Genomic DNA, 11906 nt, shown 5'->3' on the forward strand with positions numbered 1-11906 from the left:
ACAAGAGGCTAGGGCCCGCCCCCCATTGGGTTATGCAAATGATGGCTCATGCCCCCGCCCCAATGGTATATGCAAATAAGCCACCCTGTGGCCCCGCCCCTGCCTCGGCCACGGAGTCTGCGCGGAGCGGCAAGTCCGGCAGTCCAGACTTCATCTCGGTGTCCGCCTGCTTGGCCAGCGATCTGTCTGACTGTTCTGCAGCGCCGTGACCGCCTAGAGGGAGCGAGGGTTCAGGCGGCGTCGGCCTTGACAGGGTGAGGGAGAAGCGTGGGCGCCTCTTTCTAGCCCAGGGGCTGCCCAGCCTGGACACGCATGTCCAGACCATGGACACGGGTCTTTCCGATCCGTTCCCTGCGGGTCCATTGCGGAGGGGAGGGCAGTTAGGGGGAGGGGAAGTGGCGATCTAGGGCTTTAGATGGGGTTGGGGGAGGGGAGCTTGGAAAAGGGGACCCCCTCCCCCGGGGGCCTCAAGAGCCAGGCCACAGTGCTGCGAGGGTAGCTGTGGGTGAATGATGGTGTTGCTGCCCTGTGTTGGTGTATGGTTGTGTAACTGGTTGTGTGTGTGGCTTCTGGCTGTGATGGATTCGGGTGTGTCCAGTGATTTTTGTCTGTCTGTGTGGGGGGGGGAGAACATGTACTGGCTTCTGTGTGTGTGTGTGTGTGTGTGTGTGTGTGTGTGTGTGTGTTGGTGTCTAGTTGTGTGGTCTATCATTTTGTAGTTACTGTTGTGTTCCCTCTGATGTTGTGTGTCTGTTTTGCAATCTGGCAGGTGTCTGCTCTTACGTGCCTTTTGTGTGTGCTTCAAGTCCCTGTCACATATATCCCTACCTGACCATGTGGCTGAGGCTGTGGGTGGCACGCTGTCTCTCCTTTGACTGTGAAGAGGGTGTTCGTGTGTGTGATTGTCATTGAGCGCCTTGTAACTGGGGGTGTGACTCTGTGACCCATTCTGTGACTCTCATTGTGTGGAGTGACTCTGCTGTGATTCTAAGTGGTTAGCAACCTTGAGACTATGGTGGTGACTGTATCAGGGCAAGAATTTGTGGGGGGCTGGGATGTTTCTCTGTCTCTCTGACTGTGTGTTTGAGGGGGTATGTTCCATCCGTGTGGGAGTCTATGACAGGCCGTATGCAAACTGTGTGTGTGTGTGTGTGTGTGTGTGTGTGTGTGTGTGTGTGTGTGTTTAGGAGTACTGGGGATTTGTGTGAATGAGCAAATCTGGTTTGCTCAGCAGGAAACAGGCACCCCACATGGTATGCTGGGCTCTTGCTGTGGATGGATGGATGTCATGTTCTGAGATGTCCCTGTGTCTGGTGTTTGTGAAAGAAGCCATGCCTGGGTTATATCTTGTGTGGGAGTGCCCTTATAGTTGACTCTGTACACTTGGAACCTGTGGTGACCCTCACTCCAATGTGTCACTCTGTGGAGTAGGCCTCAATGGAGCCCTGGATGCACTGTGCTCACCCTCACCTGCCTGGGCCTCAGTTTCTACAGCCATGCAATGGAGATGAGTGTTCTTGCCCTGCTGGCCTCAAGGAGTGGCTGTGAGTTGGTGGCAGTGGAGGTGGATGTCTGTAGGAAACCCTAGGGCGCTTTCACAGGTGAGACCAGGTGCCACAGGTGTACAGCTGGCTTGACTGTATTGGCTACTGATGCCCTGGGAATTGAAGTTAGATGTAGGGGGAGGGGTGGTTCGAAGATGCTAGAGAGGCAGCTGGCCTGGGAGGAAGGGGGAGAGGGGGTGCGAGGAGGCTGGAGAGGCAGCTGGTCTGGGAGGAAGGGGGAGAGGGAGTATCTGGCTATCAACCCACACCAGACACCACAGCCCATGGGGACAGGGAGGGAGATGTGGAGGAAGCGACTTGCAGAAGCTGGGATCTCCTGGGCAAAGATGATGAAGTTCCCTAAAATATGGGTGCCAAGGAGAGAGGCACCCTTCTGTAAAGCTGGAGGCAGCTCCTCCCATAAAAGGGGTCTGCAGGATTTCTTTAATTGAAGATAGAGAGATCACTATAGAACCTTTTGAGAGAACCAGCTTCTGCAGGTTACCATCTGACCTCCACATGAACTGTGTGGGACACTCGCACAGAGTCAACAGATAATAAATGTAACTAAGCAAAATACAAGGCTTAGCTCTCTGGTAGACCTCAGAGCCCTGGTGTAAGAAGAGGCAGGATGCCCAGTGAACAGCAACAGGGGCCAACAAGGTAGGAGTTGGTGGCCGAGCACAGCCAGGCGAAAGAGCAGACCCAGAACTCCATGAAGCCTCATACTCAGTGATGTGACCCCAGAGTTCTCACCCCCTCTCCCTTCACAGGCCCAGGCCTCACCATGGCTGGAGGGAGACCTCACCTGAAGCGGAGTTTCTCCATCATCCCCTGCTTCGTCTTTGTGGAGGTGAGAACCTCAAAGCCACTCTGAGAAAGGGCTCTGTCCCTCTGTCCCTGCCCAGCCTGTCTCCCTACTCCTGGCCCAGTCCTGTCTTATACTCATTTCCCCACATCCCTGGCTCCAATCAATCCTGCCTCTGCCTCTCTGACCTCTTACACCCCAGAATCCCAGAACCCCTGCTGCCCCTCTCTCTCTCTCTCTCTCTTTCTCTCTCTCTCTCTCTCTCTCTCTCTCTCTCTCTCTCTCTCTCTCTCTCTCTCTCGGTGCGGTTGCAGGATTGGAATCAGAAGCATTCCTCTCTGGATTCTGGCCCCATTTTGCCCTGACCCATCACACTTTGGGACTTTGCATGCCTAAGCCTCAGTTTCTTCATCTCCAAAATGTACATAATTAACAGGGCACAGGGACACATATGTGTAACCTCAGCATTTGGGAGGCTGAAAGAGAAGGATTTCAGGGAAGTCAGGGCTAGCCTGGGCTACTTGAGACTATCTTAAAAAAAAAAAAAAAAGATTAAAGAGTCGCAGGGCACAGCCATTGCAATGCATACTTAAAATTTTAACAGTCTGGAGGAAGAGGCAGAAGCCAGAGAATGTCTGCAAATTCAAGGCAAATATACATGGTCAGGCCAGGTAGGACCATGGATGAGATCTTGTCTCAAAGCAAACCAGGTATGGTCACACATAGCATTAATCACAGCACTTGGGAGGGAAAGGCCTATGTATTCTGGTGAGCTCCAGGTCTACATAGGGAGTTCCAGGGCAGACAGCGAAACCTTGTTTCAAATAAAACAGAAATGTATATGATTTCCATGCTAGCCTGAGATACATGATGAGATTATCTAAAAGTAATAGGTTTATAACCAGGTAAATAAAATATGGGGTTGAGGATGTGGGTCAGTGGCAGAGACTTGCCCAGTCTGCATGAAGCCCTGGGTTCTACCCCCTGCACTGAATCAGCAAGGCATACTGACCTACAGCTGTAACCCCAGCACTAGGGAGATGGAGACCGGGAGATCAGGAGTCAGGCCCAATTCCATAATGAATTAGCTATCCTAGCCTATATGAAGCTGTGTCTCAAAAACAAAACAAAAGCCCACCAGAAACAAGAAAACAGGGTACATTGCTACAGTTGTTGGGAAGATTAAAATGTATTAACTCTTTCTTTCCCTCCTCTCCTCTGGTTTCAATGTCCATCTTTCATTTCCCCTCTCCCTCCATCTATCTCCATTTCCTTGTCTCTGTCTCTGACCTCAAAGCTTCTGACTTCCTCCTGTCTCTTTCTGCTTCTCTCCGGTCCCTGACTCCCTGCAGTCTGTGTTGCTGGGCATCGTGGTCCTTCTTGCATACCGCCTGGAGTTCACAGACACCTTCCCTGTGCACACCCAGGGCTTCTTCTGCTATGACAGCGCTTATGCCAAGCCGTACCCTGGGCCTGAGGCTGCTAGCCGAGCACCTCCCGCCCTCATCTATGCCCTGGTCACTGCTGGGCCCATCCTCACGGTGAGATGGTGGGGATCACCAGGCTGGACGCTAGGGACCTCCCAGAAGGCAGGAAGGCCAGGTTGGGGCTGGTGGGGCTCTGGCCTTGAAGGCCAGGAAGACCCCATCTTGCTCTTGTTCCCAGATCCTGCTGGGGGAGCTGGCCCGCGCCTTCTGCCCTGCACCACCCTCCGCCAGTCCTGTCAGTGGGGAGAGCACCATTGTATCCGGGGCCTGCTGCCGCTTCAGTCCCCCACTGCGGAGGCTGGTCCGTTTCCTGGGTGAGAAATGCAGCCTGGGGTCAGTCCAATGGTCTTGGGGAGTGAAGTGAGTTCAGGGACAAAGGAGTATGAGCCAGTTCCACCTTACAAAGAAATCTCAGGCCAGTGAATCAAGATGGCTCAGTGGGTACAGGTGCTTGCCACCAAGCTTGACCTGAGTTTGATTATGCAGACCCACATGGTCAAAAGAGAAAAGCAATTCTTGAGTTGTCCTCTGACTACGCTCAAGATATGGTGCACGCCCACACACATACATGCATGCACACACATAAATAGACACAAGCATGTGTATACACACACACACACACTTAGACGCATGCACACACACATAGCTGCATTCATAGACACATATGTATAGATACATGGATGTACCCTCACATAGATACAGTCCTGTACACATACATACACACACAAAGAAATAGGCATGTACACAGACATAGATACATGCATACACGCATACATGCACATAGACATACACATACATGCATGAGCATACACATGAATAAAAGAAAATCTGTTTTAAAAGCCAGAGATGGCACACATCTGCTGTCCCAGAGTTGGTAAGGTGGGAGGTGGAGACGTGTATTCATGGAAGCTTCAGGCCACCCAATCTGGCCTACTTGGCAACATTTCAGGCCTGTGAGAAACTCTGTCTCAAACCAAATGTGGAGGTGTTGGAGGAATGACAACTGAAATTGTCCTCTTAGCTCCCCAATATGTATATGAACTTGCACCCACAGAGTTCCAGCCTGTGTGTGGTGCACATCAGTAATTCAAGGACTTGGAAGGCTGTGGTAGGAAGATCTCAAGTTTGGAATCTAGCCTGGGCTACAAAGTGAGTCAGTATCTTAAAAAAATAAAAAAGTGTGTGGACTGGCATATTCCTATAAACTCAGCATTCAAAAGTTCTAGCCAGGGGCTGGAAAGGTAACTTCGTGGTGGAGAGTGCTTTTTGCTTTTGCAGAGGACCGTAGTTCAGGTCCCAACACCCACATCAGGCAGCCCACAGCTGGTCACGACTCAGTTCCAAGGGGATTTGATTCTCTCTGGTCATCATGGTCACCTGCACCCATTAGTGCACATAAACTCACATAGGCACATATCTATACACATAAAAATAACAAGTAAATAATTTTAAGAGTTCAAGTTAGATTGAAAATTCTTAGCCATCTATATCTATCTCAAGATAATACATATCCTTAGGGCGTGATCAGAGGATTCAGTGGGTGATGTTCAATCCTAGGACCTATATGCTAGAAGAACAGATAGATGTATAGATGTGGCCCAAGTTGTCCTCTGACCTCCGCACACATGAGCACACGCAAACATAATTCTTAAAAAATGTAAGAGGAAGGGAAGGGGAAAGGGAGGGGGCATCCCAGAAATACCAATAAGGTCTTTCTAGCAGGTCCTAAACCCATGGTGCAGTGCTGCTGAGGGTCCCAGAGCAGCTGGGATGGAATCGGGGAGAGCCTGCCCATGATACAGGCTATTTCTTAGAGACAGACTGTGGGGGGAGGGGCTGTGGTGGCACCAAAAGTAAGGGGACTTCAGCCCAGTCATCACAGGGCCCCAGATCGGCTCTAGTGACCATCCCAGCATGACAATTGAGACCAGCAACTGGTCTAAAGGAGCTTGGTGCCAGGCCTGACAATGCTGAGAGAGATTTTCTATAACCTATGTGGTAGAAGAAAAGAACAAAATACCTCGGGTTGTCCATCCTCCGACCTCCACACAATGCATAATGATGCCTATATAAATAGACATACCCCAAATAAATGTTAATTTTTTTTTTTCCCTGAGAGAGGATTTCTCTGTGTTGCCCTGGCTGTCCTGGAACTCTCTGTCGACCAGATAGGTTGCTCAGAGGTCCGCCTGCCTCTGTCTCCCTGTGTTTAAAAATCATTTTTTATATTAAAAAAAGAAGAGACAGACAGGGGGCTTAATGGAACCATGTGGGACACTCGGGAGGAGTCCAGTGCAAGAGACATGACCTTTTTCCTCCCCACCGCCAGGGGTTTACTCTTTTGGCCTCTTCACTACGACCATCTTTGCAAATGCGGGACAAGTGGTGACCGGTAACCCCACACCTCACTTCCTTTCGGTGTGTCGCCCCAACTACACGGCCCTGGGCTGCCCACCGCCGTCTCCTGACCGGCCAGGGCCTGACCGCTTTGTTACGGACCAGAGCGCCTGTGCAGGCAGTCCCAGCTTGGTGGCCGCCGCACGCCGCGCCTTCCCCTGCAAGGATGCGGCCCTGTGCGCCTACGCGGTCACCTATACTGCGGTGAGGCCCTGGGGTCTGGAAGTGGGTTATGCTTGCTGCTTGCTGGGGGTGGGGGCTGGGGAGGTGGGGAGGTAGGTTGGGGAGGGAGTCTGGGAAGGAGTTCATGCCCGCTGAGATGGAACCTTGAGGTTGAGGCCACACCCTCGTATTGCCTCTCAGCCCTACCTAGCTCCCTCACTACTCCCCTATTCTCCAGGACTCTGCCTTTTGGAACACTGGCCCTTGGAGTAGCTAAAAAGTTGTCGTGTGTCGCTAGGCTCAGGACTATGGCTAGGAGACTGAAGTATGGGCTTTAACTCCGCCTCCTGGAGCTCTCGCCCCTCCCCTTTGTTGATTTGGTCACGCCCCTGACCCTTTAAGTCTTATTTATTAGGTTTCTTGCCTTTCTCTATTCTCGCGCTTTGTTTCCTTTCCTATCCCGGCCTCTGGAATGACTGGTGCCACCAGTCTTCCCGCCCTAGACAACTTCTGTGGCTCCATGAGGTTCTGAGGCCATTTATGGAGCTCTTGGACCTGTCTCTTGAGCGCTAATTGGACTCCCTAGTTCTGTGTTCATGCTTTAATGCAGCGAGCATCTTTCTTTGTCTTGGAGAAGCGTGTTCTATAGATCCTCACCAGTCCTTTTTGGCGCTTTGGCCACACTATCTGCATACGGAACCACTGCCATCCCAATCCCAGGCACCCCTTCTTTCTGCGCTTGCGTGGTTACATCTCCACCTCTGCTGAGCCCTCCCCTATTCCTAGAGGCCCTTGACTCCTTCAAGCCAACCATGCTGTGACTTGAAAGGCGTGGACTAATCCTCTGATTGGTTTGGGTCCCACAGATGTACGTGACCCTAGTGTTCCGCGTGAAGGGCTCTCGCCTGGTGAAACCTTCCCTCTGCCTGGCCCTGCTGTGTCCCGCCTTCCTGGTGGGTGTGGTCCGCGTGGCAGAGTATCGCAACCACTGGTCAGACGTGCTAGCTGGCTTTCTGACCGGAGCAGCCATCGCCACGTTTTTGGTAAGTCCCCTTCCCACCAATCTCTGTATGAAGACCTCTCATCAGGCCCGTGAAGCAAGGGGCATAATTGCTGATCGATGATGCTGAAGGGTATAGATGCTGTGTGACCTGGGGAGAGCAGTTGTTCTTTACTTTGGCCCTGACTGGTTGCTTGTTCTTATCTGTGAAATGGGTTGACAGAGTCATGTCATGAAGGGCAAAATTTAAAGGGATGCCACAACACTATGCAACTGAGAAATATACTGCTTTGCAGGGGAAGTTGGCTCAGTTGGTAAAGTGCTTGCCTTTCAAACATGAGGCTCTGAGTTCAGTCTTTAGCACCCATACAGAAGGCAGAAGTGGGGTACTTGCCATCTCAAAACCAGGAAGTCAGAAGCAGGATGATTCCTGGGGTTCACTGGCTGGCCGGTCTGCACTAATACAGAGCTCCAGGCCAGCGAGAGGCTCTGTCTCAAAAAGCAAGGTGGACCACTCCAGAGAAATATCAGAGGGTGACCCCGCCTTCCACACATACCAACCTGTGACCTCCACCAACACATATGGACACACCTAACACGTGTTCACTCTCAGTCACAGACACACACACACACACACGCACCTGCATGTGCACAAACATGCACGCCCACCCATACATTTAAAATTTTAGATAAGTGTATGTATTAAACGTTTATTTAGTTTTAATTTTGTGCGTTTCACCTGCATTAAATGTGAGTGTGAACATGAGCTTGTGAGTTTGTGTGTGCATGTGGGGGTGTGTATGCGTGTCTGGTGCCTGAGGAAGCCAGAAGAGTGTACTGTAACTAGAGTGACAGATGCCGTGAGGTGCCATGAGGGTGTAGGAAACAAAACCCCGGGTCCTTTGCACGAGCAATCAGTGCTCTTAACCACTAAGCTACCTCCCAAGACTCCCAAATATATTTTTAAAGTCTAATTTGGCCAGTGATGGTGGCATACCCTTTTAATCCCAGCACTTGGGTAGCAAAGGCAGGCAGAGCTCTTGAGTCTGAGGCCATCTTGGTCTATAGGGTCTCACTAGTCAGGCCTTTCTGGCTTGGAATGCAGATGTGTAGACCAGCTAGCGTCGAACTTACAGACATTTGTCTCCTTCTGCCTTCTAAGTGTGGGGACTAAAGTTGTGCACCAGCACTCCTAGCCAGATTGGTGGTATTTTGTTTTTTTGGTTCAATTCCCAGCACCCTCATGGTGGCTCACAACTACCTCACTCCAGTTCCAGGGGACTCTAATGCCCCTTCTGGTCTTCTTGGCTACTAGGCACACAGGCACACTTACATTCATGCAAACCACGTATAGACAGAAAACAAAAATGACTCAAAATGTCTTAAAAACTCAATGACCAAGTCAAATAATCGCAACATTCCAAATGTCAAACATAAATGCAGCTGGGCATTGTGGTGCATGCCTCTAATCCCAGCACTTTGGGGAAGATGCAAATGGATCCGTTACATTCAAGGCAGGCCAGGCCTACAACAGAGAGTTCCATGCCAGCCACAGAGGGACCCTGTCACAACAAAACAAAACAAACAGACAAACCAAAACAATAAGTAAAAAGTAAAATTGTCAAGAAAGGCCGTATGTGTCTAGAAATTCGAGCCTCGGTTTCTATCTGAAAAATGGAGAGGGTGTTTTCATAATTTTGTGTTGTTGGTATCAGGCCTCAACCTGCTCCTGTCTGTCTGGCCTAGGTCACCTGTGTTGTGCATAATTTCCAGAGCCGACCCCACTCTGGTCGAAGGCTCTCCCCCTGGGAGGACCTGAGCCAGGCCCCCACCATGGACAGCCCCCTCGAAAAGTTAAGTGTGGCCCAGGTAAGGGGGCCCGGGAGTTGCTCCGTGCTGGAGAGGGTGGTGGGTGGAGGCGGCCCATGGAGGTAGGAAGTCAAGTGAGAAGTGTCTTTGTCTTGGGAAATGGGCGTAGAGGAATCACCCAGCTCTGGGGATGAAGTCCTGGGAAAAAAAGCAATCTTATTGAATGGAAGGCTATTCTCTCTCCCTTTCAAATTTACCTCATTAATCTGGAGATCTCTGGTTTTCCATGGGGGCATCTGGCCGATGAGACATTTCTGACTGTGAGTTGTGGGCTCCTGGGATCCTCTAGCCCCTTCCCTCTTATTTTTTGTCCCAGGAACCCGAGACCTGCAGGCCGAATTCGACACCGGCACGGCTCACCCCATCCAGTAAGTGTTGGGGAAGCATGCTTTCGTGTGTGTGTGTGTGTGTGTGTGTGTGTGTGTGTGTGTGTGTGTGTGTGTGTGTGTTAGTTAAGGGATAAAGGGTAGGGAGTAATCAGAAGGCTCTTCCAGGTGGGCAGAGGTCTCATCTGGCCTAGGCTTTTGTACCACCCTCCCAGGTTTGCTAACCTTTTGATCTCTGATTGTCATTTCTAGAGCCGCAGAACTGTGCCCGCCGTGGCCACCTGATTCCCAGCTGTGTGTCCTCCAGGGCGCCAGCGATGTGCTCCTCACCCCGTGTGCCCCGCCCTCGACTGAGGTCTGAGCCAACACCCTTGCCTCTGCCGCTGCCCCTTCCTGCACCAACTCCCAGCCAGGGTCCCTCGCCTTCCTCCCCTGGACCCGGGGGCCCAGGCGGGGGAGGTGGGCGTGGCCGTAAGCTGCTGCTGCCCACACCCCTGCTGCGGGACCTGTACACCCTCAGCGGACTCCATCCATCCCCTTTCCACCGCGACAACTTCAGCCCCTATCTGTTTGCCAGCCGCGACCACCTGCTGTGAGATCCACCACCTAAAATCCACCCGGTGTTCCCTGTTTCCCCCCTGCCATACGTGCGTGCGTGTGGTACGTGAGTGCTAAAGGCCCCTGCCCTCCAAACCAGCCAGGCCCAACGTCAGAAGATGGCTGGAAGGGACGCATCAAGGCAGGGATTTTCTTGGCTGCTCTTTGGCCTTCTGGGACATCTGGGTAGGAAAAGTAACAAGGTGGGCCCATGTCCCTAGGATTGCCCATTTAACGGCTGATGCTTGACCAACTGGCCATTGCCTAGCCAGTGAGAGCTCTGAGTTCTCAGAATTCAACCCAAAAGTTTACAAAAGTTTATGGGAACCTCTCACTTTCTTAGCTTCTTCAAGCAAGAGGGTGCTACTCTGGCCAGTGATCAGTGTCTAAACAGCCAATAAGAACCTTTGGCATTCAGAATTGCCGAGAGTGGGTGGGAATGATTCCAGTTAATGGGGGACCGCCCGTGTCAAAGCCAAGTCAAAGCCAAGGAGGGCTATCCAGTCTCTCCCTGGGAACACGGAGTCCAGCTGGAGGGTGGGGGGCAGGCTCCCCCACAGCAGGGTCCTGCGGCACCCCTTCCCTTCTAGACCTTCCCCCAGGTGCACCATCTCACACCCTCCAACTCCCTACTTAAGTAGGGCTTGCCCCATTCCACAGGGTTTGGAGTTCCAGATGCTGTTTCCCTTGGCTGTGCCTAGGGCACCCCACAAACCTTCTATTATTTATTAGGGCTGTGGAAAAAGACTTTATTTTCTTGGGACCCACCCTACTTCTTCACATTGCCCCCATGCCTCAGCCTCATGCAGTTGTGCCATTTGGGGGGCATGGGTGGAGCAGAAGGGGGTTCCCCTACCCTGAATAGCCAAAAGCAGTGGGCAGATGAGACACTGTTCCCCTTTCCTGCCCCTCCTCATCTTTAATAAAGACCTGTTTGTAACAGAAGTTTGGCCTTCTGTCTGCCTCCCCCGAGCACCAGGACATGGGTGAGACCACAGCTCTGGCTCTAGACAGCAGTGAATATGAGTGTGGCTGGGTTGTCGCCTGTATCTAAGGACAAATGTGGAGAGGCAGGGTGGCCATAAGGACAGTGAGGTCCTTGGCATCTCATAAACTGGGTAAAGTGACAGATGGCTATAGACAAAGCACTGGGAGGAAGAGGCAGAGGGATCAAGATCATTTTTGTCTACATAGCAAGTTAGAAGTCAGTTTGGGTTACCTGAGACCCTCTTACCCACCTCCCACGGAGAGGAGAGCCTCAAATCTGAAACTCCGTGAAGCTGAAGACTCTGGGTTCAGTTATTTAGGTAAGGTCTTGAGACTTGTATTTGTTTGGTTTGAAGAAGGGTCTCATTGTGTAACCCATGTCGCTCCTCCCTCACCTTCATGAGTGCCGGGGTTACAGATGCACACCCAACACCTGGGTTTAAGATCTCTGAAATGTTAGGTATTGATATTTGATCAGTGGAAAAGTCAAGCCAGGAGTGTAAGACGATGTAAGAGCTGTGGGGTGGGAACCCGGACATAGCTCAGCAGGTGAATACACTTCTCCGAGTCTGACAACCTGAGTTCCAGCCCCAGAACCCAGGGTGAGATAAGGGACAGATTACAGGGAGCTTCATATGTACACTGGCAGTCCTTCCTGTCTCCCTCCCTAAAAACAGTGGTGGTGGAGGTGGTGGTGGAGGTGAAGGTAGTGGTGGAGGTAGTAGTGGA

At 51.6% G+C, this 11906-nt stretch overlaps 1 protein-coding gene across 2 annotated transcripts; it reads left to right on the forward strand.

Moving 5' to 3' along the window:
• Nucleotides 1–136: 136 nt before the first annotated feature.
• PLPPR2 (phospholipid phosphatase related 2) lies at nt 137–11083 on the forward strand. 2 transcript variants are annotated; one of them, XM_080930206.1, is made up of 10 exons: nt 137–254; nt 1432–1601; nt 2318–2397; nt 3705–3893; nt 4018–4153; nt 6169–6440; nt 7265–7441; nt 9145–9267; nt 9584–9635; nt 9846–11083. In XM_080930206.1, exons 3-10 carry the CDS (start codon nt 2332–2334, stop codon nt 10187–10189), a joined length of 1359 nt encoding a protein of 452 aa, XP_080786332.1. In that variant the 5' UTR covers nt 137–254; nt 1432–1601; nt 2318–2331; the 3' UTR covers nt 10190–11083. The 2 variants fall into 2 exon arrangements, with proteins under 2 accessions (XP_080786332.1, XP_080786333.1); XM_080930207.1 differs by having other exon boundaries at nt 9145–9251; nt 9846–10027.
• Nucleotides 11084–11906: the final 823 nt, after the last annotated feature.

The sequence above is a fragment of the Micromys minutus genome (assembly GCF_963924665.1).
Source record: "Micromys minutus genome assembly, chromosome: 16".
NCBI classification, from domain to species: domain Eukaryota; kingdom Metazoa; phylum Chordata; class Mammalia; order Rodentia; family Muridae; genus Micromys; species Micromys minutus.

Coding starts and splice junctions, on each gene's coding strand:
- PLPPR2 (XM_080930206.1), top strand. CDS start 2,332: ATGGCTGGAGGGAGACCTCACCTGAAGCGGAGTTTCTCCATCATCCCC. Junction 2,398..3,704: donor CCTGCTTCGTCTTTGTGGAG/GTGAGAACCTCA, acceptor GACTCCCTGCAG/TCTGTGTTGCTGGGCATCGT. Junction 9,268..9,583: donor AAAAGTTAAGTGTGGCCCAG/GTAAGGGGGCCC, acceptor TTTTTGTCCCAG/GAACCCGAGACCTGCAGGCC.